Consider the following 25,917-nt stretch of genomic DNA (forward strand, 5'->3'; position numbering starts at 1 on the left):
GGGTCTGGTGTCCACACCAAGCCCAATCAACTGTGGTCAGGAGGTGAGATCGCCCTGCACTGATGGGGTAGCTGCAGTGGGAACCAAGGGATTGGAAGGGAAGGGGTGGATGACAGGCGTCCCCACAGGTGTCCACTGACACAGCCAAAACAAAAAGGAAAAAGTTGGAAAATAAAAGCAACACAGAGATATATTACACACAGCGGCGCCTGGGGGATCAGTCGTTAAGCGTCTGCCTTCGGCTCCGGTCATGATCCCAGGGTCCTGGGATCGAGCCCCGCATCCGGCTCCCTGCTCAGCGGGAAGCCTGTTTCTCCCTCTCCCACTCCCCCTGCTTGTGTTCCCTCTCTCGCTGTGTCTGTCTCTGTCAAATAAATAAGTAAAATCTTAAAAAAAAAGATATATTACACACAAATAAGCCAAATAAACATAAACAAAGTAAAATTTAAGGCCAACGCCATTTAGCAAAGAGCGTAATTTTATTTGGTAAGAGGTGTATTTCAGAATAAAAACATAACAGTAATAAATCCTAAACCATCAAATAACACACAGTAAAACCTGTTAGAAATAGTGTATAAGGAAAAATAAATGATACATCTCTAAAAATAAATGATACATCTCTAAAACCAAAGAGATGCCATTAAAAAGCTATTTGGATTGATAAAAAGAGTTCAATAAAATGGTAGGATTAGATAAATATACAAAAATCAATAGCTAGCCTGTATAACAGTAATAATGTAATAAAAATGTGATGAAAAAGGAAATCCCATTCCTAACAGCATCAAAAATACAAAAATGGTAGGCAGCAGACTTGGATGAATATTTGATGAAATTAGTATAAAATTTATTTAGAATAATAAATCATAAAGAGTAACAAAAAGAAGATATGTTAAAGGTAAGCATAATGAGGGAGAATTAGCCCTGACAGGTATTAGAATGTCTTATACTTAAATAATTACACAGTATGGTATTGATGCAAAGTAGAAAGGTGAATGAACCAGATAAATAACTTTGACACAGATTCTGATATACTTTAAAATGTTAATACATAATAAATGTAACTGCACAAACCAGTGTATGAGGAAAAAAAATCATTTAGCAAAGAGTGTTGGGACAACTCGTAGTTATGCAAATAGAGAGAGGCACACCACCAAAGTTAAAAGTCAATCAAGAATTTGGAAAAGTGATTTGTAGCAAATATGATAAAAGTTAAACTTTTCCTCTTTTATTTTTTATTTTTTTAAGAGATTTTATTTATCGGGCGCCTGCGTGGCTCAGTTGGTTAAGCGACTGCCTTTGGCTCAGGTCAGGATCCTGGAGTCCCGGGATCGAGTCCCGCATCAGGCTCCCTGCTCGGCGGGGAGTCTGCTTCTCCCTCTGACCCTCTTCCCTCTCGTGCTCTCTATCTCTCATTCTCTCTCTCTCAAATAAATAAATAAAAAAATCTAAAAAAAAAAGATTTTATTTATCTATTTATCTTCCAGGGGGGAGGGGCAGAGGGAGAGGGACAAGCAGACTCCCCACTGAACCAAGCCCCACCTGGGGCTCCTGGAGGGGCTGGGTTTGAGGTTCCTTGCAGGCAAGGCTCCTCGTGGGGCTCCATCTCACAACCCCGAGATCATGACCTGAGCTGAAACCAAGAGTCAGAATCTCAAATGACTGAGTCACCCAGGTGCCCCAAACTTTCCCTTTTCTACAAGCTCGTTCAAATCAATAAGAAATTCAAATCAGCAAAGATTACAAAATAGTGTAAATATCCCTGAAACTAATAATACACTATCTGTTAACTAAACTGAATTTAAATTAAAAATTTAAAAAATAGTATAAATACCCAGTGATCCTATCTCAAAGGTGGGAATACAGATTGGTCCAATTCTTTGGAGTGTCATTAACAATATGTATCAATGAATATATTCACACTTCTTCATTTAGTTAATTCTTTCTCCAGTAAACTATCTTGGCAAAACACTTTTAAAAACTTAAAAGTATTATGAACAGATGTACTCATTGCAGTATTATTTGTGTTGACCATGCTATATAAAACATAAGCCCTGTCATCCTTTATCCCTTCCCTGTTTTGGGGGGGAGGGCATTTATTATCACCTGACATTTATTTATTGCCAGTCTCCCTCTCACTAGAATGTAAGCCCTATGAGAATTCGCCTACTTCTTCATGACTGTATTTCTAGGCCCCAGAACCCAGCCCAGCACATAGTAGAAAACTGATAAATATTTGTAGAATAAATAAACAATACCAAACATCCAACAATAAGAAAATGGTTTAGGCAATTATGATTTATCTATTCAACATAATATTGCAAAGTATTGCATATATTTTTTAAAGATTTTATTTATTTATTTGAGAGAGAGAGAGAGAGAAAGAGAAGTAGACTCACCTGCTGAGTAGAGAGCCTGACATGGGGCTCAATCCCAGGCGCTGAGATCATGACCTGAGCTGAAGGCAGACGCTTAACCGACTGAGTGACCCAGACACCCCAAGAATTGCATATATTTTTAAGAATAATAATTTATAACATAAGGAAGTATTATGATAAGTTTAAGAAAGCAGAACATATAATAATAAGTTTAAGAAAGTAGAATATGTTTACATATATATTATGATTACAAATTTTCTTACACCAGTTTCTTACAAAGTTAAAAACTAGTATAAGAAAGTATATATAGAAAAGATTACAAAGTTTTTTTCTATATATAATTACAAATATAGAAAAAAGCTTTGTGGAGATTAATAAAAATGGAAGATACAGCCAAACATTAAGAATGGTGTGGGAAGAGAGAATATAGGTAATTTTACTCTTCTATTTATTTTTGGGCATTTTCCATGTGTTCCATAACATTCATTCCTTCAATATTGGGAAATTTGATAAATGCAACATCAAAAGGGATGGTTTTTAAAATCACCAACGACAAGAGGGTATGATTTCAAATGCAAATAATGACAAGAAGAAAAAAGAGGAGGAAGAGCAAAAGTGCTAAATACAGGGAGTTATGAGTTAATGTTTTGGTTTATTTTAATGTAATTAGAGGAGTTTAGGTTTAAGAATATGAAAATCTATAAAGCTTATTATCCTTTGAGTCACTGCTTACTTCTGTTAACCAACTACATCACCACCCTTAAGTTCCTGTTAGATAGAATCTCTGAAGCCATCTAGCGATTTCTCAAAAATACATATTCCTGGGGCCACCCCTAGGAGTTTATAATTCAAGAGGACTTAGGGGGAGCCTAGGAATCTTTGCGTGTGTTAGAATCACCCTGGGTGATTCTATATTTGGGAATCCCTGCACTAAGTATCAGGGAGGCTTTCTTTCCTGAGAGCAGTACCCTTGAACTTCTGGAGGAAATTCTCTCATATCTGCCCTTGGGTCACTACTGCTCCTGCCATTCTGCTCCAGCTGCTGTGGTTGTGGCTGTCCCCCTGAGGGTTTGTGCGCAGAATCTAGAACCCTCAGAATCTAGAGCCCAACAGATTGGCCCTCCTCCTCCCTTAGGCTTCCATGGACTTATTAGAACACTGAAAGCTGTGTCGGGCTGGGCTGGGCTCCTCACAGGCCACAGTCTTCACCCTGATACATTGGCTTGGTGTCACCACTGATTCAGAACCTCTCATTCAAGTGGTCATTGTCCTGCAGGCTCTTTTCATAATGTTCTGCACTTGCTCCCCATTGATGCAAGCTCTCAGTGCTTAACCTCTCTAACGAACATATCCTCTGTTCCCTTGGAAGTCCCACCAGGTTGTAAACAAATGCCTCTATTTACCCATTCTCTGCACAGGCATCCCTTCTATCTCCTGTTTTGTTTCAGTTTTTAAATCTGACTTTCTCCTGAGGCCACTTCTGTGGACCTCATTTGTTCAGATCTCAAGTGACCAGTAGGTGGTGTTAATACTCATCTGGGATCCCACCAAATCACTTACATTTTGGGGTAGAAACAAAAAACCAAAGGAGCACAAGAGCTCTGTTTGATTTTGGGAACCATGGCATCTAGCTCAGTGTCTTTTGCTGTTGTTGTTGTTGTCATATAAGATCGACTTATGAGTCATTTCTCAGATACCTTTAAGTGTCAAGTGGCTTATATTCTTTCTCTCTATTCCAACTGCTCCCTGCCTGCCATCTTGGGTGACTTCATTGGCTTTGTGGGTGACCCATCTCTTAGTCACACTAACCCTGCTCTCCTCCCTCTCCCTCTCCACCATCTTCACCACCAGACAGGAACTTGCATGGCAACATTCAAGGCAGGAAAATGCCAATATAGAATAGCATTCCCATTGATTCCTTCTATAGCAGAACCTCGAGTGAGGCAAATCTCTTTTTTGTTTCCCAATTAGTGGTAAGGTTGAGGGTGCCGTCTGCTTGGGAGTTTTTCAGGGCTAATAGAAAGGGATGAAAACAGAGGTAGCTCTTATATTGGACATAAGCTAAAGGAATAAATGAGCTTCTTGAGGTTTTTATGTTATTGAATTCAGCTCCCTAGTGTTGGAGAGCAGACTGGGTGTGTGTGTGATGGTGGTGGGTGGGTGGGAGGGTTGCAGTTTGGAATAGAAGTCAGACTGTCCTCTGGTAATCTCCTTTTTTGGCCATTTCAACTCCATTGTAGAAAGTGGCTTGGTGTGGTGCGTGCATGTGTGCGTGCGTGTGTGTGTGATATACAAGCTCAATGGCAGGCAACTGGATAGAGCTGAGTCCACAGCAGGGAGAAGGAAACTCCCAACATTTCCAAAACGTGTAAGCAATGCACCAAAAAGTAATGCACCAAACACTATTACTAAAAGTTTCTTGGCTTCCTTGGCTCTTCTGAAACAGTCAACTTCTAGTCTCAAAGACGCAACCTTCTGTCTTTATGCTCTTACTTCCTTACTCATACATTGTACATCTACTCTTGGATCTTCCTGATTGTTCCAATATGTTGACACTCTCATTTTATCCTAGTCATTCTAACCATTCTGGATTTATTTCCTTCCCTATCTAGACTAGCGCACATGGTTTACCAGTTTATTAATTCACTTCTCAGCATCCTTGAGTGCCTCCAACCCTTGTCTTTTACTTCTTCACCCACTCCTAGAAATCCCCAACTCTGGGTCAATCCAACCATCCACATTCTTTCCTCTTAGTATGTTTTGCCTTAGAAGCACTAGATGGACAAAAATCACAAACGTGTCGTTAGGAATTTCTGCTGGACCCATGTATTCTGCCCTATAATAATCCCCCCTGACTCTTTTTTTTTTTAAAGATTTTTATTTATTTATGTGAGAGAGAGAGAGTGAGAGAGAGAGAGAGAGCACGAGAGGGAAGAGGGTCAGAGGTGGAAGCAGACTCCCCGCTGAGCAGGGAGCCCGATGCGGGACTCGATCCCGGGACTCCAGGATCATGACCCGAGCCGAAGGCAGTCGCCCAGCCAACTGAGCCACCCGGGCGCCCTCCCCCCTGACTCTTCCAAACACATGCCACTCTTCTTAAACACCTTACCACACCCCTTCTCTTCTTGCAGCAGAAGGCCTTGCTCCTACTTCATGGAGAATATCAAGACCCTCCAGAATGAATTTTTTATCCTCTTGCCTATGAACCTATCTGCACAGATGTATGTTTGCTTTCTTCTTTTCTGGCTCTTTTCACCCAAGCAACTATCTTGACCTATATCTAAACTCCTTTCCATAATTTAAAATTTTTTAAGGTTTTTTTTATTTATTTGACAGGAGAGAGAGAGTACAAGCAGGGGTAGCAGCAGACAGAGGGAAAGGGAGAAGCAGCCTCCCTGCTCAGCAGGGAGACCGATGTGGGACTTGAACCCAGGACCCTGGGATCATGACCTGAGCTGAAGGCAGTCGCTTAACTGTCTGAGCCACCCAGGTGCCCCTCCCTTCCATAATTTTAAAAATCTTCATATCAACATCAACTACTTATGTCTTAGAGAGATATTTATTAAATGCCAGGTACCAGGTTTGGTAACTGGGATTTGGTGATAAATGGAACCCATCTGCAATCGATGCTTGTTGAATTATTTGGCACCTCTTTTCCATGAATTGCACATTCCCCTTTTATTTACTTAATTACAATGGGAGCTGCCACATTACTGCCTGAATGGCTTAGGGTGGGCTCAATTAAGGTGGACTGTCGGTCCTTTCACTGGGAAGTTCGTAACTAGGACAGGCAGTCAGAAGCAGACTGTTCCAGGGTAACTGGGAAGTGGTTGGCAGTGGTCACTTTCTGCCATGTGGACTGGGACAGAGAGCCATTCTGCAACAGATGTGAAGCTGAGGAAGATTCAGAAAGATGCGCAGAGACATGAGACTCTCCAAAAGAGGATTCTCTGGGTTCTTTAAAGGACTCCAGTTTCTAGTTCCATTCCTGAGGTCTGGCTGCATCCTTGTCCTGAGATTCTGGGGTCCTTCCAATAAAATTTCTTTCTGCTTCAGATAGTATTTTGTGTTGGGTTTCTGTTGCTTGCCACCAAAAAGCAAGATCCTGTCATTCTTGCTGGAAAGCTGGACTGCCCTGCTTTGTGACTGTTGTCTGTTGGGACCCAGCCATGTGTCCTTTGAGGAGAGAGGACTGGGTAGCCATCGTCAGGATGTGGCTTCTCATTTGCAGTCTTCATGAAGGTGTTACAAGAACAACCCATGGTCAAATACAGCAGAAAGCTGCCTGGAAACCACAGGGCCAGGGTGTAACTCTATTCTGTGAAGTCCTTTTTGCATATTGCCAGTTGCTTGAGACTACTGAGGTCAGATAATCATGGGCCTTGCTGAATGACAGCTGCCAAATTATCTACTACACTGTTTCAAAGCTATCAATTATCCCCCTGCTCTCTTGAATCTTCAACACTTCCCTCTCTATTGGCTCCCTGGATCAGCACTTTTCACTCCCCACCCCCCCAACAGAGTCCATTCTAGACTTCCCCACTCTTTCTTCCTATTATAAGTAAACACCTTGAGGAAGTTGTTCACACTCAGTGACACGCCATAGCAATCAGGTGGTCTTACTCTCTGCTGCAACCGCACTTGGTAAGGCTGTCCGTGACCACCTTATCATGAAATGCAACACAGATGTTTTTCAGGTCTTACCTTACTTGACCTCTCAGGAGCACGTGACACTATGGACCACTCCTGCATTCCTGAAGCACCTTCTTTCTTTGGCTTCTGTGACACTACATGCTTCTGGTTTTCTTTTTGTATGTCTGCTTCCTTCTTTGCAAGTTCCTTTTCTTGTTCTGTACCTTAAACGTGTTGGTGTTCCTCGGGTTTGGTGCTAGTCCTAAATCCTCCTCTCTGGTCTGAAACTTCCCTGGAGTAATCTCAACCACTTCTTGTCATTACTGTATATACCGGAATATAATACCAGCTTCCCTCCCCAATAAATCCCTTAGAAGAGAGAGAGTCACCTTATATTCTGACCTTAAAAAAGTCCTTCATATTACTGGATGTTCTCTCAATTATTTTGAACATCAATTCTCTTTGGGGGAATATGCACTAGTGTGAAATAATCTCATTCAGTGTTCATACGGAAGCCCCCTGACAGAATGGGTAAGAAAGGAAATCAGGAAATTTAACACAGATTTAGAAATTAATTCCAGGGAAACACCTTCAAATTTGCAAATGTTGGATGTGCTTGTAAACAAGCCCTTAAGAGTCATTATGGAAAAAAATATATAAGTGAATATGGGTATAGGATGAATGATGTAGTGTGATTAGATACTGAAGCCTGGAAAAAAATTCCCAGTGACAATGTCATATATAAAGTCAAAATTTAGGTGGAAGTAAAGATAATCTGTCTTGGGAAACCGTGTCAGAGACTCAAAATGAGACTCTGGTGATGATAAAAACACTGTGAAGAGTTTCTAGAAAATTGTTTTAAAAATTATATTTCATTAATAGTTTAAAGTATGTAAATATAATTAAGTTAATATATTAAACATTATCAGTGTACATCTCTGATCATTTAATCTACATCTCTAAAAGTTCATATATTTAAGCTGGCTACAAAGTTTTATTGCGGGCGGATTTTAATTGGGAAAATGGGGCATGCTCTGTACTCAGAGGCGCCTTATATTTAGGCATAGATGGTATATGCTGATGACTCACCTCCAGCCCAATTCTCCCTGCTAAACCCCATACCCAAATAACAAACAGTTTACTGATATTTCTACTTAGATGTCCCTTAGGCACTTTAAATTAAACTTGTCCAAAGTTAAGCTCACATTTCCTCCCATCTGCTCCTCTTCCTAATTCCTCTCTCAGTGAACGTCACCACCTTCATTCCGATGCCCAAGCTGAAATCTGAGTCACACTCGCCTCCAGTCTCCCACACACCTCTGTTGCTTCTATCACCTAAATCTCTCTCTTATCTGCTCACTTCTCTTAACCCCCTCTGCTTTACTCCAGGGCACCACTATCTCCTCCCCAGACTACTGTTAACAAAATCCGAACTGGTTTCATAGGTCTTGTCCCCTTCCAACCTACACTTCATGAAGCAGCCTGAGTGATCCTTCTTCTTCTTCTTTTTTTTTTTTTAGAAATTAAATTCCTGGGGATAGACCAGAATTATTACAATTTGTATGGGGAGAAGACTTTTTTTTTTTTAAGATTTTTATTTATCTATTTGACAGAGAGACAGTGAGAGAGGGAACACAAGCAGGGGGAGTGGGAGAGGGAGAAGCAGGCCTCCTGCTGAACAGGGAGCCGGATGCGGGACTCCATCCCAGGACCCTGGGACCATGACCTGAGCCTAAGGCAGACGCTTAACGACTGAGCCACCCAGGCGCCCCTAGTGATCCTTCTAAAATGCAAATCCAACGTCAATTCTCACTGCAGGATAGCTAACTCCTACCCATCTTCTTCCATTTGGCTCAATTTAGAGACCGACGCTTCTTCCCTAATTCCCCAACCCCACCCTCCCTCTGCCCCCACAAACAATTTAGTCAGGTTAGATGCTCTTACTTTTTCCCACACTCCTTATCTTTCCTCACCATAACATTCTTCACACTTCTTTGTTATAACTCTTTATCTTTCCTGCTAGACAGGGAAACTTGTCTGTCTGGATCACCATTGCGTTCCTTGAACACAGGGCAGAGCATAAGACACAGTGTTTTATAAATGTTAAATGAATGAACAAATAATTTTATCTCAGCACCCACCACAATATCTGGCAAACAAAAGGTCTTCAATAATATTTGTTGAATTAATAAGTTGTTGTGGAACTACAGATATATGGTTAATTAAGCAACGTGTAACGAGCAAAATTAATATTGTGTAGGCTTTGTCCTTAAGGAGCACATATCCTTCTTAATTAGGCTTACTTCAGAGATGGCTCCCTAGAACAGGTGGCTTTGGGAGGAGAAAGGGAGAAATAAAAATTCTTACCTAGTGAAACGTAAAGGGTGAATGTAAAAATGTCAACACCTATGTAGGAGAAAATCTTGTGTCTACGACATGGGTAACTCCTAGTTAAAATTTTCTGTGTCTAGGAAGGGTTCTATACTTGTATCTACTAGTCAGGGGGCTAGCTTTCTTCTTTGCTACCTTGGATACTGGTATTCAGCCAGGGAATCGGCTACAGAATCTAATTACTGCCAGCAATTAAACACTAAAATATATTGCCTCTCTAAAGTTGAAAAATAATCCTTTTACTACAGAGAATAAGATTCTTACCAAGTTTTATATTCATTGGCTTTATTAATTTTTCATTTAATTTTTATATCAAAGTACACTTAGAATAAATTTCACAAAAATATTTGGTCTAGTTATTTTTGGCCTGCACTTTGATAACTTATACCAACATACAATGGCCAGTCTGTTTTCTTTGCTCTAAAACTTTCTTTGTGCTCTACTCCTTGAACATGGGCCTCAGGTTCTAACTTAGATGAAAAAAGTGTTAATTTCACGAATGGCTTAATATCTCTCCATAGATTAATAGTTTAGACTACATAAAATATGTTGATTAGCAGTGTAAACGTGGATTGAAGTATTAGTTGAAAATCTTGCTGGGAGGATGAAAATGCCTAAGAAAATCTCTCAGAGATGCCTTAGTAAAGAGAAGAGAGGTTAATGAATTCAAATGCTGATTTTTAAAGAGAATATCTACCTCAGTTACATTGCAACAAGGTGAGGAATCTGAATGCGTGTGTGTGCCTGGGGTTACTTTTCTTGAACTGATACAGAATCTATAACTTTTTATTTGGGGCTCCATCTATTAGTGGCTTATTAGAGTGGGTTTAATTAAAATTGTGACTTAATCACAAGTCAGAAATACATGATTTAGTCACCCTATTTTACAGAAAGTGCTTTAAACTTTTTGACTTAACCCCGATGTACACTGTGGGCTGAGACATTAGTGGCACAGTTCACAAAGTCATATGTGAAAATCACTCTGCTTACTTTATTAGCCACAACTCATATTTCTTCAACTTGGAGATAAATTTAAACTTCATTTTAGAAGTCACATTATACATTTTATAGTTTTACTATGGAAAAATTTTCAGACTTAGAAAAGATACCTGAAAATTAACATTTGCAAGGCAATTTATAGCTTCCAAAGGGTTTTTCTCATTAATTAGCTCAGAAAACTGAATAATCACATTATTCATGATGTGATTATTAAAGGTTAATTAAGCAAATACTTGTGAAGTAATTGGGAGGTAATCTATTTCTAATTTAACAGGTCAATCAGGGGTATTTAGGAAATATTTTTGCTGGTTAACAATTCTAACCAAAACAAAAAGATATTTAAATTGTTTCCCTGGTGGAAAACAATAAGCATGTTTGTTCTTTTAGGAGTCAATTGTTTCAAAGAACTGGGATGAGGGTTCCTAATTCCACCGTTTTGATGATCTAAGAGGTTTTATGAGGAGTCTGAGCTCTTCCCTCCTAATGTTAACGCAAGCCTTACATTGCTTATTTTGGCACGTCAGAATAAAAGAAAATAGCTGAAGAAAATAATTACGAGAAGGCACGTAGGGATGTGGAAAGAGAAATAGCCATCTTCTCGTGGGAAGCAACACATTTTGGTTATTCAGAGCAGTGAACAAAAATCCAACTCATATTAACAAGACATGACTCTTGAAGCGCACAACCACACAAAGAGATTTTCTTAAATTTTCCATGGGGGCAGTTTATAAAATTAGCAGTATTCCCATCAGCAGTGTAACTACAAACTGCTTTCCCCCAACTCTGGGGAAGCCCGGGTGCTGCTTCACGATGACCAAGTGTTCAAAATCACATTCCTCTCGCTCCCGGTTTACCGGCGAAAGACGTGATCTCCAGATTTGAGAGAGCGAAGTGCTCCGCAGAGGTATAGGTAAAAGGTTCGCTACAGCCAGAGGATCAGCCCCGGGGAGCCCTGGGGCTCAGCCTCGGCCCCTGCTCGGGCTGGAGGGGTGGACACCGGGCACCTTTGTTTGCGCCCTGCTTCCCTGGAGCCGGGCCGAGCGACGCGGGTGGAGGCGCGGGCCCGGCGGTCCGGGCGGGCCCCGGCCCTGTCCCGGGAAGCGCGCGGCGAGGGCGGCCCGGCCTGGAAGCTGGTCAGCGGCGGCGCGGTGGGCCCCCTCCCACGGGAGCCGCGCCAGGTCCCAGCAAGAGCCGGGCGGGATCGCTATTGTTTTTGGCGAGCACATAAAGCCCCGCGCCGACCCTCTGCGCACCCAGGTTTCCTCCCGGAGGCCATTCGGTTTCCTCTGAGGCCCTATATAGAGGCCCTGGGCCCAGGCTGAGGAGAGGTGCGCTCCCGCTCCGGCCTCCCGGACTAGCCTGAGCTCGGAGCGCTTCTCGCCCCAGGTCTCCGCAGCCCGAGGCGTCAGGGGAGGTGAGAAGGGGGTGTGTGGATTTCTCCCTGGGGCTAGGAGCAGGCGGCGGGGGCGCGCCGGGACTAGGAGCTGCGGCGAGCGGGCGGCCGCGGGGAGGAGAAGGAGGATCCGCTTCTCCGGGGTTTCCCTGACGCCAGCAGCAGCGCCCGGCGCGCGCGCCCCGCTCCCGTCCGCGGCACCGGGGAGAGGGGGGAGGGGAGCGGCCCGCCGCCGCGGCCCGCGAGGCGGCAGCCGGGATTGGAGCGGGGGCGGGCCGCGCACGGAGCCGAGGGGGTGCGGGCGAGGGAGGCGCGCGCTTGCGCGTGCGCGGGTGTGCGCGCTCCGGGCCCCCGCCCCCCACCCCCGCCGCCTGCGGTCTCCGCCCCCCTCGCACTGGTGTGTGGAGCCGGAGTCGGCGGCGGGTGGCGGCGCCTGGAACCTGGAGACCGACCCCCCCCAACCCCGGCCCGGAATGTACTGACTCCCCCCTCTCTGCTCTTCTCCCCTCTCCGCCCCCCTGCAGGAGGGAGGCGCCCCCGAGTCTCCCCTCCCGCGAGAGGGGCCGCGCGGGCCGGGCCGGGCGGAACAGTGGCGGCGGCGGCCGCGGGAGCCGAGCCTGCAGCGAGGGACCGGCTGAGGCGCGCGGGAGGGAAGGAGGCGAGGGCTCCGCGGCGCTGCCGCTGCCGCCGCCGCCACCGCTGCCGCCGCTCGCGGGGCAGAGATGGCGGCGGAGCGGGGAGCCCGGCGACTCCTCAGCACCTCCTCCTTCTGGCTCTGCTGCCTGCTGCTGCTCGGGCGCCCGGCGCCCGCCGCGGCAGCCAGGAGCGGCTCCCCGCCGCAGTCCCCAGGTAAGCGGGGGGCGCGGGCCCGGGAGGCGCGGGGTGGGGGCGGGGGCGCGGCACCCGCACCCGTACCGGTGGCTGCGGTGTTTTTGTTTAGGATCCTGGAGGAAACGTGCAGGAACTTCTCTGCCTCGGCACCGGTTGCCAAAGAGAAAGGGGGTCGCGCTAGGTGGAGAGTGAAGTAGGCGGGCGGGGACACGGCCGGGGAAGGGGCGGCCGCGGGGGCACGTCGGGGGCTCCCGGGTCTAGTTCTGTGCTTTGTACCCGGAGGCAGGTTCACCCCTCGCCTTCCTCCCCTCCCCCAGGCTCATCCCACTTGTAAGAGTGGGACATTCTTGTGCTCACACAAGCACCAGTAGAGGCCACTACACACCTCATTAAATAAACAATCGCACGGCCAATTCATTAATTTTCAGGAAAGGAAGGGGGAGGGGGGCTTGAACTCCGCATTCCCTGGCTAGGGATTTCCCAGCTGAGGTCCCAGGGGAGCGCTGGCTGGTCTCGAGGGACACATCGTGCGGGGATTGTAGCCCCGAGGCTGCGGAAGAGTGAGGGTGTCTGAGGGGCACAATTGCCCCCTCACAACCGCTGGTGTTGACTTAACGATGAGGGCGACTTGGAGAACCGCTCCAACTGATTATATCTGTTAGTGTTTCCGTTATGAAATGCCTCTCCTTTCCTGGGGATTACAACTATATTTACAGCCTGGTAACTGCTCTTAACCTAGGGAATTGTCTAAGCATCGGATTTTAAGTACTTTATGTTTCCAGGTGCAATGTATATATTTAGCCTGAAAAACTGTTTTTAGGTGTTATTTTTAAATATCATAGATTATTGAAATTACTTGCACCCCTATTTATTTAAGGGGGCCAAGCCTGCCTGGAGAAGACCTTACAGTGTAGTTGATCGGGACACACTCAGCAGTTGAAGGGCAAATTAACATGCAATCTGTTTAAATTGTTTGACCAAGGTGGTGTATTGTAAAACTTGACAAAACTCTCACCTACTAGTATGAGATCTGAAATTTTTGCATTTGAACGTCATCTGATCAGGCACAGTGGCAGCTTCTAATCGCCAAGCCTTTACTTGTTTTTTGGATTCATACTGAATAATACTTAAAATCACACTGCAAATGTAACAACTGATTAAACTTTCTTTTGATTTTCTTGCAGAGTATTATTAGCTCACGGCTTTTGCCAACGTTAAAAAGCTTTAAACCTGAATACCGATAGGCATTATCTAAACAGCGTTATAAACAAGAGTGTTTTAGTATCAAACCTGCACTTGCACACTCAGCCTGTACCTGGGTTAGAATACACATTTTGGGCCTGAAACGTAGGTTTACTGATCCAGCCTTTCTGTTCTTGTGGATGGGCAAGAGAAATGTAACTATTTGGGAAAGACAGATTCCTTCCTACTCTTAATTTTATGTGTAATTCATATTATGTATGTTTTAGGTAATTGGTGGTGTTTGTTTAGAATTTTGTCAGTAATTTTGTAAATAAATAACATAATTTTATTAGGTTAATAAAAGTCATGTAAGCAGTCTCTTAGAAGTGATTGAAACGTATATTTCAACATTGATTCAGTTGATGGGCTTTTATTTTGCGATGATAAGGTGCAGGCATTGCTTAAATGTGTGTCCTGTCTTCATGGAGCTTCCAGTCTGGTGAGTGGGTAGGAAGATAGCCATTAACTACTAATTAAGTAAGTAAGTAAGGTGATAAGCACTAGAAAGTAGAAGAATGGGTTTTGAGAAAGTATACTGCCAGGACCTAACCTAGTCTGGGTGTCAGGGTGTCTGAGAAGTGAGATCCGAAGGGTGAGGAGGACTGGAGGTGGGGAGGCTCACAGCTAGTTAGTGGTATTAGTAGGGACTTGAGTACAGATCTGATTCTTGGTCCAGAGTGCTTTGCACAAGCCAGCCTGCTTTATTTCTCATTTCTGCAATAAGAAGGGGCTGGTCAGTTCTGTCATAAGCTGCAGAGAGATCGAGGGAATTGAGAACTGAGTAAGTGGCAACTGAAACAAGTGGTCAGTAGATCCCATGTCATTTGTCAGTGGTTTTAATTTTTTATTTTTGAAGAGTGATAGACTCAAACCTTTCTGCGGGGGATTACAGTGAGTAGGTGGTAGGGGGATGGAGGTATTTGGTAGAAAAGGGAGAAAATTAGGGTGTGGGACAGCGGGTTAAATGGAGTGGTTTTCCAATTTAGGGTGACGTTGAGGAGGACAAAGGAGGGAGATGAACTAGTGATAGAAAATGGTCAGCTGTAGAGGGTTGGAAATGATTAGGCACACTGTCTGGTTTTAGGAAGGAAGGAAGGGAAGATTTCTGAAAAGATGGGTAGGGACCTAGGGAAAGAAGTCAGGACAGAGCAGCCTGCCTTTGCGGTGCAAGTCTTCTCTAATCAGAGTGAGGGTTAAGGAATGGTGATGGGGTAGAATTGAAATGCAAGAACGGGAAAGTAGGGAAGTCAGTGTTGAGAGCTCAGTTGAAATCAGTTTGAATTTAAAGTAGACCAGATGAGCTATTTCCACACTTTCTCCAGCAACTTTCTGTACGCCAAGAGCAGAATTAGTGAAGTTTAAATCCAGTATTGGTTGCTTATGAGTTATATGAAATATGTAGAAACCTTTTAAAAAACTTTTACTAGAGTAATCGAATATTCCATTCTTGGTCAGAATGCAAAAATGTGTTTGATGAAATGTCCTACTGGTGGTGAGGCTAACCTTGCTCTAGACTTCAGAGGTGTACTGTAGCTGCATTTCTCCTTTAAGGGAAGAATCCTCTTGTCATCATCCCACATAGATGACGCTCTCTGTCTGAATCATTTACTTGATGATGTGATTTGTTACCTCACAAGGTGGTCTGTTCCCATTTTGAATAACTTCTGCCCATAAACTTTGCTTTATGCAGCACATTTAACTTTAATTTTCGACCTTCTCTTCTTGATTTCTTTTTCCTTTTCTCTTGCCTTTTTCGGCATCACTCTGTTAATTCGTCTCTTACTTTTGTGTTCAGTTCGTTATTTGTTACTCAAGTTTTTCTTTTATTCCCTTATTAAATGTTGGCATCAAACTTGATCTCCTTCTGTCTTGGCTTCAGTTGCTGCATGTAAGCTAATGACTCTCCTAGTCCACTCTTCTTCACGTGCCATTCAGTAGCTTCACTGAATAGGCCCCTTACTTAACCAAGACCAAAGGTAAACTCATTTTTGCTCCCCTTCCCTCCTCCTTCACTCATCCCCTTTCTCTAGACAATAACAAACCAATTCCTGGCCCTGGGCTTTCACATTTTTGAATGGTTGCATAGACTTGTCTTCCTGCATTACCTGTCTTGGGCATCTTTGTGTGCCATTCACCCAAGTTGAGATCTAGAAGTCATCCTGGACCCTCCCCATTCCCTCATTCCTATAGCCTATACTTCTGTTTGATTTTTACCCTCCCCATTCCCTCATTCCTATAGCCAATACTTCTGTTTGATTTTTACCTCCTAGATATTTCTTGAATCTGAATCTTTTCATCATCATCCCCACCTAGACTAATAATAGTGGCTTTGTAATTCATCTGTCTCCACTGATACCCTCCAGACATCTGTTTTCCCGCTGGAATGAGTTTTCCTATGTCCTTTTCTGAGCATGCCATCCTCCTACTTAAAATCTCCTATTAGTGTTCCACAGCTTGAGTGTTAGAGTCTAAACTCCTTGGCCTGAAGATTGTGAAGCCTTTTGTGTTCTTTACCACTGGCCTCTCCCACCCCGAATTTAAAGCCTCATCTCTTGGCACCTCTAATGTGTACCTGGTGTTCCACCACTTCTGGTTTATTGCAGAGCTTCATGTCCCCATGCCTTTGACAAGCTGTCCTTTCTTCTTCTTTTTTTTTTTTTTTGTCCTTTCTTCCTGTTAATGCCACTTCCCACCTTGTCTGCTTCTGAAATTCCTATTCATCATTTAGTGAATTTTTTTCTGCTATCCCCCTGCCCAAAGAGAGAGTTGTTATTCTCCGTGTTCTCATAGCTTTAAATCTTGTATTATGTATTTTCTTGTCTCCTCAACTTGTCTGAACCTCTTGAAGATTGGGACTTCTCTTATTTACCTTTTGTATACCTAATGTAGCAGAAGCATCTGGACCAGAGTGGATAACCAGTAAATGTTTGTTGAAGGAATGTTGAATTGCCTTTGTTTTTACCTTTTAGGGCCATATAGCACAAGTCTGATTTCCTTGTATGATGGCCTTTCACGTGTCTAATGACAACATTTGTGTGTGTGCAAGTATGTCACTTTCCCCTCTATTCCTTTAGCCACTCTTCACATTACTTACTTTTCTGGCCCGTTGTGAGTTTGGTCATCCTCCTCTGGATATGCTGCAGTTTTAGTCTTTATTAGTTTTGTCATCTTTGGAAAGATCAATGATTTTACTGAGTCTTCTGTAAACAGAGACTGATGCCCTGCTCTGCTTGCCTAACAGGATGAGGTATAAAAGAATTTGTAGATTTCCAGGCAGAATGTTCAAAGGAGATAAAAAATATTGCTATTCTTAGACTGTATGAAAATTAGTGTGTAATGTGGGATAGTGAAAAAAGACTTGAGGCAGAGGATTTGGGATTTCACTCATGGTCCATACCTGCTCTTGTATCTGTTGGGGGCTATAGGTAACCTTGCTTTTTACCTAACTGGATTGTCAGAAAAATGAAATATTAAACTGCTTATAAACTGAAAAGTGCTGTATCTTTGTGGAATGGTTTTAACATTTCTCTTATGAACTTTTAAAAAATACTGCAATTCTATTAAATTTTTTCAAAGTGTAGATTTTTTTCTGTTGGCTTAATTGATCATTGTTGATTTCTTCTTTATGAGTTTTCTTTACACTAATAAAAAAATACTGGGGTAACATTAATCTCATTATATATGAAGGCTGTAGGCCCTATTTAATAGTCTTTTCCCAAACACTTTATTTTATTAGTGACTTCTGTGTGGTTGCAAGGTATTTACCATGTCATTGGTAGGTGTTTTGGCTTCTAGGTAAAATTGTATGAACAATAGGAGAACAAAAGAAATGACCATAGATAAGATCATGTTGACCAGATAGCTCCCTGAGGTAATGAAAAGTCTGGTGTTTATGATTTTAAAAAAATTGGCGTTGCCATGGAACACAAGCCAGTGAAAGATACTAAAATATAACTCAAAATTTTGATTCATTTAGAATGAAAATAGTTTTTTGATTAAGAAATTTTGGAAATAGAGACAAAAGTCATTTAGACCCACTGGTATAACTTTGGTATATTTCTTTCTAGTCTCTGTTAATATTACACGTCAGTATTACATAGTAATCATGAAGTATGTACAACTTTATATGTAGATGTTTTAACGTTATGCTAGCTTTTGGTTGCTATATTATATTTAAATAATTTTATTTTTAAAATTTATTTAAAAATATGTATATATATTTTTGAAGTAAGACAACATAGAAGTAAAGTATCACTTCTACCAACAAATATCTTTTTTACCTATAAATAACCACTTCTGGTATTTTTTTCTCCTGCATTTACATATGTATATATAGTTGTATTTTTTACACATAAGCAGGAACATACTACCTATTGCTTTTCAACTTGATTTTTTTTTTTAAACAGTGTGTTGGAGATCTTTCCAGTATGTATAGATTTTCCTATAACCATTATTGAAAATGTCTGTATAATATTGCAGTGAATGAATATGGCATTAATAGCAAGCAGTAAAAGTAGTATTTATTGAACACTCACTGAACTCTAAGCACTATGCCAAGCTCTTTTACGTGCATTAATTCTTTCTTTCACCTTGTGAGGAAGATGGTAACATCCCCCCATTCTACAGATGAGGTAACTGAGTCTCAAATATTAAGTGACCAAAGGTCCCATAGCTCTCCTGTGGAGAAGTTGTCATTTGAATCCAGGTCTTTCCAGCTCCAAAGCTTATGCTCTTTATGATACTGCATACTGCTTCTAATTATTTATTCTCCTGTGATGGATGCTGAAGTTGTTTTTAGTATTTTGCTATAATAAAAAATGCTGTCATGAACATCTTCCTGCATATGGTGTTTCCCTTCTGTTTTTTGGATCCCCACATATGGAATTATTGGTGAAAAGATAGTTTTTGTGTGTATATGAGAGTCAGGTTTCCATTTATTATAGAAGAGTATGATATCATCAAGAATAATACCATTTACTAGTACTTCTACAACTTTTTCAAGGTATATTCACCTTTAGTTGTGAACATTGAGTACTTCAGTCCATTATTTTAAAATGCAGGTCCTATAGCTTCTCTGTTTCATCTGTTAACTGCAGGGGTTAATTACCTAATTAATAGGTAATCTCAAAGGTCCCTTCTCCCTTTAAGTTTCTATAACTCTGAAGTCTATAAAATTGAGTCGTGGATATCTAAATGACCTCTATTCAGTTCTTGTGTTTGAACACTGATCATTTCTGTTCTCGGATGCAAGAATTAACCTTTTGTCATTCTCTAGAGCTCCAGTTATGGTACATCTTTTTTTTTCTGACATGAAGTTGGATATGATTAGGGAAATCTTTTAAGTTGCCTGTAAACAGGATTGTGTATGATTTGGTATAAAAATAGCTTCATGGCTGATTTAAAGAAATAAAGATTTAAGTGTTAGGAAATTGTGAGATACTTTAAGTTGCAGGATTACTTGAAATATTAGATGCTTACTCTTAGGCTTTATACATGATATAAAGTAAATTGCCCAGGTTATAGATCTGGCTGAAATGAGCAGGTTGTGATTCCTTCTTTTGATTCCTTCATGTAAAGAAAGGAGAGAGAGAGAGAGGTAGTAGTTACATGTTTAAGGAAATCAGTATGTGAATTCTTCTTGAAAGGAGTTAGCTGTTGGGCAGTCTGAAAGTCAAATATGTTTTTTTTTGCTTTTCCTCTTAAAAAAAACCATGAAAATTACCTTCTTTAAAATTGTTTCATAGCAAGAATTTTAAAATTTAATTTTCCAGTCAGTTTATCTATAGCCAAAACTAAACATTTAGGTAATGTTGGCTAGTTGCAAACATTTTATCGATGGCTAATTGTGCACAAAGCTATACACCGTGGAGATACTAAGATGAACTGGACGTGGTTTCTATCCTTAGGAAGCCTTGGTCTAATAGCAGAGATAAGACATCCTCACAGATAATAGATAACTTGATTTGGATGGAGGAAGTGTTATTACTGCTGTAGGTGGATAAACAAATTCTGGAATCACTGTGTTCCTGTTAATCAAGTAATAGTTCTGCTTTCTCTTATAATTTTGGTTCATAGCTTTCAAGTAGTCCTAACCTAGTTTTAGCAAGTCAGTAGACTAGAAGTCTCAGAGGAGGTTATTTTTCATTTCTTCTAAGCGAAATGGTCACTGGAATGTTTGAATATATGAGAATTCTAATAATGGAACCATCTGGGGGGTGCAACTTCTTCTGTGTCTTTGGGAAATGTGGAGATTGATTATACTGGTTTTCAGAATTTATTATTGGTCAGTGATAGCCAGTAAAACTTGGTGATGAGTCCTGAGCAGAGTGAATTTTTAACATGGTAGTACATGGAAACTGGATACAGAATATTTGTTTTTCAGATGTAGAGTAAGTGAAAAAAAAAAAATCACCTGGAGGCGCCTGAGTGGCTCAGTCGGGTGAGCATCTGCCTTTGGCTCAGGTTGTGATCCCAGGATCCAGAGATCAAGCCCTGTATTGGCCTTCCTGCTCATCAGGGAGCCTGCTTCTCCCTCTCCCTTCGCCCCTCTTCCTGCTTGTGCGCGCCCTCTCACTCTCTCTCTTTCTCTCAGATAAGTAAATAAGACCTTTAAAAAAATCACCCTGATATATTTTGTTATAGAAGGTCTATATTAAGTTAAGATGATATCATTATAATTTATAAGTTTAGGGACAGAATCACAAATTATGTTTTATTGATAACTATTCATAGCATAACTTTTAATGCAGCAGCTAAAATTTAAGGGATTTTTTTGGTTAATTCTTCAAAGCATTTGAAGTTTGAGGTGGGGTTATTGTTTTAAATTTATGTAGTGTTAATATCCAAGAGATTGCTACACTTATGGCAATAACCCCTTTATTAATAGCCACCTCACCTACATAGAATTCAACCATATGGACCCTTACCTCTAGAATATAACTGAAGACTAGAGAATAAGAGAAATACGTTTTCAAAGTCCATGCATCAAAGTAAGTAAGTTTCTCAGAGTCCCAAAGGTTCTGTTTAGAGCTTATTTATCTTTAATTCATGTGGATTTCTAACAGATTGTACTGTCTGATTTCTAAGCCCATTGCTGATCATAAGTGGGTAGAGGCTCTCTTGGGAATGCCCCCTAACGACAGCAAGTTGTGACCTCGTAAGGAAGGAGATTTAAAATAAACGTAAGAATGCAAAGGTCTTCCCTTAAACAGAAAAAATTGTCTCAGCCATGTTGAAGAAAGTTTCTTTCCCTCTCCATCACTGCTAATGGATCTTGCCTGCCCCTTGCCCTTTCTTTTCTCTTTATACTATAGATACAGTTACTGTTTGGGAGATGTGTCTAAACTTCGAGATCTCTGGAGTTTCATCTCACCTCAAAATAGTATGGGCCAGGTTGACACCTGAGGTGGAGAACAGGAAATGTGATAGGAAGAGAGGTGAGGTGGCAGGGCACGGCTCCTTCTCTGCTGGTGCCGACCCCACTGGCCATGGAATTTATCTTTTTTAGCAGCATCTCTAACCCTGATTGCTAAAATATGTACTGCATTTGAATTTTTAATTTTTGGGTGAAGTTAATTGTTGGCTTGAAATGAAAAACATAAAACTTCAAACAATATGTAAAATAAAAAGTGAAATCATATACTATTTCAGCCTTCTCCCCAGGGATAATCACTTTTAATAGCTATGGACTTTTTTAAAAAAGATTTTATTTAATTATTTGAGAACTGGGGGGAGGGACAGCGGGAGAGGGACAAACCAGCTCCCGGCTGAGCAGGAAGCCTGACAACGCAGGGCTCCATCCCAGCACTCTGTGACCGTGACCTGAACAGAAGGCGGACACTTAACCAATTGAGCCACCCAGGTGTCGTGGAATTTCTGTTTTATATGTACAGTTAAATATTTTAAATATGTAATATATATATAACAATGCATGTATAAACAAATATATATAAATATATATTTAAAATTGGGTTGTGCTGTGCATACTGTCTTCCAGCTTGTTTTAAAGACATCTTTCCGTATGAGTACATAGAAATTTATCACAGCTGTTTTGATAGCCATATGGTATTTTATAGATGTATCATACTTAATTTAACCCGTTCCAGTTTGATGCTCCCAATTTTTTTTATTGCAAACATATGCAGTGAACCCATTTTTACAAATATCTTTGTGTACATGTTCAAATATACCATAGAATAAGTTTGTAGATGTGGAATTGTAGGGTAAAAGAGCATGTGTGTTAAAATGTTTGATAGTTATTTCCAAATTGTTCTCCAAAAGGCTGATTTACTATCAACAGCAAGTGAGAGAGTGCCTGTTTCCCCACACCTTTGCCAACATAGTGGTTATTTTCAGTCTTCTAAGTCTTGCCAGTTTGATAGACAAAAAAAGTATATCTCTTCAAATTTTATATTTTAAAATTGTTAATGGAGTTGAGCATCTTTTCAGATTTTTATTGATGGTTTTTTTCTGAGAATTGTCTGTTCAGGTCTTTTGTTCATATTCTATATTCATTCTTGAGTCTTAGGTTCATTTATAAATATAAATTAAACAATACATAATTAAGAATAGGAACAATTTTAAATTTTATAATTGTCAAAACTCCCGTCGTTGCTTGAGATTTTTAACTTAATGAGAAGTGAACTGAGTAATTGAGTCAGTCTGCTTATCTGACTTCTGCTCACCACTGCTTGTGTTCGCTTGATACGGATTCATAAGCTTTCAAGCTGTTCTATTTTGAAGGAAAATAAATATTTTATTCATTGTTTTGCTGAAGAATAGGAATTGAAGCAGGTCCAATACCTCTTTTAAGACAGGATGAGAAACTTTGGTTTAGAGTGAGTAAGTTCAGCTATTCAAATACTTGAATGCCAGTTTGGCTCAAGGCACTTTTAAGTGGTCTCAAGTGGAAAATGGATGAAGAATGTAGCAGAAGAGACAAGTTCAAGGGACAAGAGATTATTTTCATTCTGGACATCTTGAGTCTGAGATGCCAGCAGAACATTTCTGTAAAGGCATTATAGAAATTAGGCTCAGGTGAGAAGTCCGGCTAGCTCTCTTGGCTGGAAATATAGGTTCAGGAATTATCTGGATAGAGGTTTGCCGTGAGGGTAGATCATATCACTGAGGAAGGAGAAAGGAGAGAGAGGGCAAAGACTCGAGCATACACCCATAGTTGGGTGTCCAAAGGAAGGGAAATATTACCCTGTCTGCAGAAGAAAAGTACCTAGAGTCAGAGATATTTAACATAATAAAGTTCACTCGGCCTATAGATATCTTCTTCACAAACCTCCATATGAATAAATGGGATAGTGCCAGAGTAATACTGGTTCCTTTCACTTACCCCTACATGCATGGTGTGGCCCTAGGTTAGAGTGCTAGGGAGGGAAAGGGGAGGCTTACCAAGACAATTCTGAACAACTTTAAATAAAACACACACACACACACACACACACACACACACTCACTCACTCACCATCCTGCTGGACTGAGGTACGAGATGAATGAGTAAATATGTGCCCATGCTTAGAACAGAGTCTGGTTTATCTTAATGACTCATTAAATGTAAACTGTTGTTATTGTTGTTGTTATTTTATAAGTGATGAAGAGCCTAGCTAAAAATACATGAAAGTTAACTAGTGCTTATATAATTTGTTTTATATTTTTTCTTGATGGCTGTGTATAATTAGATTGTTAAATGAGGGTGCATATGTTGAGAAGGATAAGGATTTGTTTAGTTTGGAGTATTTGGTTAAATTTCTTAGAGGAGGTAGGACTTGACCTGGTTTTGAAGGCATGAGGACGCTTTTTAGATGGATAGGGGTTTTTTTGACAAGGAGGATGAAGGAAGAGTAATAGGAGTTGAGGCAGAGGAAAGGCAAAATCAATTGAAATGTTCTTGATCAGTGACTCATTTCTTGAAAAGTTCATTTTTTTATTCTTAAGTTTATCATTTGTTATGAAGTGGAAAGGTGATTATTAGATGATGAAATCATAGGCCAGATTATCTTTTAAAGATTGCAGTGCTAAAGAAGAAACTGGAGACGGTGCTTGTTTCAGTTTTTAATGCCTGAAAATGATATGGATATCATTCCATATCTGCTTTTTAAGACTTCATTTATTTCCTGCTAGATGTTGTGGGCGTCTTTTATGAAACACTGATTTCTCTGGAGTTAATTCAAAGTTGCAGAAAGAAGCTTTGGGATAATGTGTCTTGTGAAGTTCTGAGGAGTTAATTTTTGCCACTCTCTGAAGAAATCTTTGCTTTTTAAAAAATTTTATGACAGTTTTGTGGAAGAGTGAACTTCTTTCTTCAGAGTAGCTGTAGTTAAGTAAAGATTTTGCAGCCTCAGAATTAGTCATATTTGTCAGTCTTTAAAATTTGTGGGTAAGAAATATCAGATAACATTGTGGGTACTAACTTGGTAGTTAGTTCCATTTTGTTCACACTTAAGTTTTAAAAATTTGCCTCTGCTCGTGCATAATAATTTGACCTTGATATAAAATTCCTGTGTCACAGTCTTTTTCTTTCAAAACTCACTGGACAGTTCTCCCTGTAACCCCCACATTTAATGTTGTACATAGTATTAATATCTACTATATCTTTTTAATTTTTTAATATGTAAATTTGTAGAATTATTTTTTTAGTGTTGTGGACTTTGAGATACAGAATTTTTACCAGAATATGACAAGGTGGGACTTTATTAATTGATTTTTTTTCAACCTGGTACAGTGGAGCTGCATTTTAGTTAGGCATTAGATTTAAAGTCCACAAGTAATATGAAAACTGCATATTATCTTATTTCCCTTCAACATACCTTAGAAAAGTCCCACATTGGAGGCTGATACTTCATCTTTCAATATGTTGGGCATAGATGGCTTTTCCTTTTAGTGTTGGAACAGATTATTTCTTTTGTTAAGTACTGAATGAAGGGGACCATTTGCATTTATATTGTTCAAAAACATTTTTTTTCAAAACTCTGGAATTGTCGTGTGATGAGATGCTCACACTCGGAGCTGAGCTCAATTGGGAGAACAAGTTCATGTCTCAGATTGCGTGCTTATACTGAATGGCAGGGAGAATGGCTTGTTCTATGTAAATTGTTTCACATTTTCTCTAATATATAGTTGAATTCTTCTAACTTAAATGTCTGTATGATGTGACTTCTCTATTTAGTGAGTCTTTTTGTTCTGAAGGCACGTGTCTGTGTTAGGGTAGGACAATTTTCTTTTATTTATTACCTATACTCTGTTTTCTTTTTCTGGAATTCCAGAGATACTTGCTTTCTGGTCTATTTCCTCTATGACACTCTATTTCTCCGTTTTTTGTGTGTCAACTAAGACTATATTATTAGATGCATACAGATTTGGAATTTTATTTTTCTGGTGAATGGACTCAGCATTATCTGTAGTCATGCTATTTACCTTAAGTCTACTTTTTCTGATACTAATATAGCTCTACCCACTGACTTTTGGTTAGTGTTTAAGTGTTTGCATCCTTTTATTTTCAGCCTTTTGTAATCTTATGTCGCTTATGTAGCATATCATTAGGTTCTCTTTTTTGTTTAGTCTGACAGTTTTTGTCCTTTTACTAGAGTGTTCAGTCTATTTACATTTAATGATATATTAATGATATATTTGGCTGGTATATATGGCTTTAAATCTTCCATTTTATTACTATTTTTTTTTGCCTGTTCTGTGTTCTCCTTTCTCTTTTCTTGCCTTCTTTTGATTATTTTCAGTTGTGCAGTTTTTCTCTCTTTTAGCTTACCAGGTATATATTCTTTGGCTATTCATTTAATGGTTCCTACAGGCATCTTTGACTTCTTTTACCTTTTATTGGACAATGCAAGGCCTTTTAGAATACCTTAATTCAATTTGTCCTCCTCTGGTTTCTGTTATTCTTGTTAATGTATTTTAATTCTTTTTATGTTTAAGATTTATAAGACATTATTATTTTATAAGTCATTATTCATTTAGATTTACCCATATATTTACTTTCTTAGTGCTTTCCATTTCCTTCTGCATCTCTGAGCTTCTGTCTGGGATCATTTC

General features: G+C 40.5%; 1 protein-coding gene and 1 pseudogene across 9 annotated transcripts in view; one reads left to right on the forward strand and one right to left on the reverse strand.

Moving 5' to 3' along the window:
• Positions 1 to 2,434: 2,434 nt before the first annotated feature.
• Positions 2,435 to 25,917, reverse strand: part of LOC112833393 (V-type proton ATPase subunit G 1 pseudogene) — a 165,851-nt pseudogene continuing 142,368 nt past the window's right edge.
• Positions 11,591 to 25,917, forward strand: part of NEO1 (neogenin 1) — a 240,133-nt gene continuing 225,806 nt past the window's right edge. For 2 of the 9 annotated variants that reach the window (XM_073877340.1, XM_073877341.1), the window contains exon 1: positions 12,164 to 12,639. In XM_073877340.1, the coding sequence (XP_073733441.1) occupies positions 12,513 to 12,639 (127 nt within the window). In that variant the 5' untranslated portion in view covers positions 12,164 to 12,512. Of the gene's footprint in view, positions 11,812 to 12,162; positions 12,640 to 25,917 lie in introns of those variants that run through there. The other 7 variants (XM_073877335.1, XM_073877339.1, XM_073877334.1 and 4 more) reach the window with 6 other exon arrangements.

This window comes from Callorhinus ursinus, unplaced genomic scaffold, assembly GCF_003265705.2.
Source record: "Callorhinus ursinus isolate GAN/ISIS: 27379988/994484 unplaced genomic scaffold, GSC_fseal_2.0 scaffold25, whole genome shotgun sequence".
Taxonomy (NCBI): domain Eukaryota; kingdom Metazoa; phylum Chordata; class Mammalia; order Carnivora; family Otariidae; genus Callorhinus; species Callorhinus ursinus.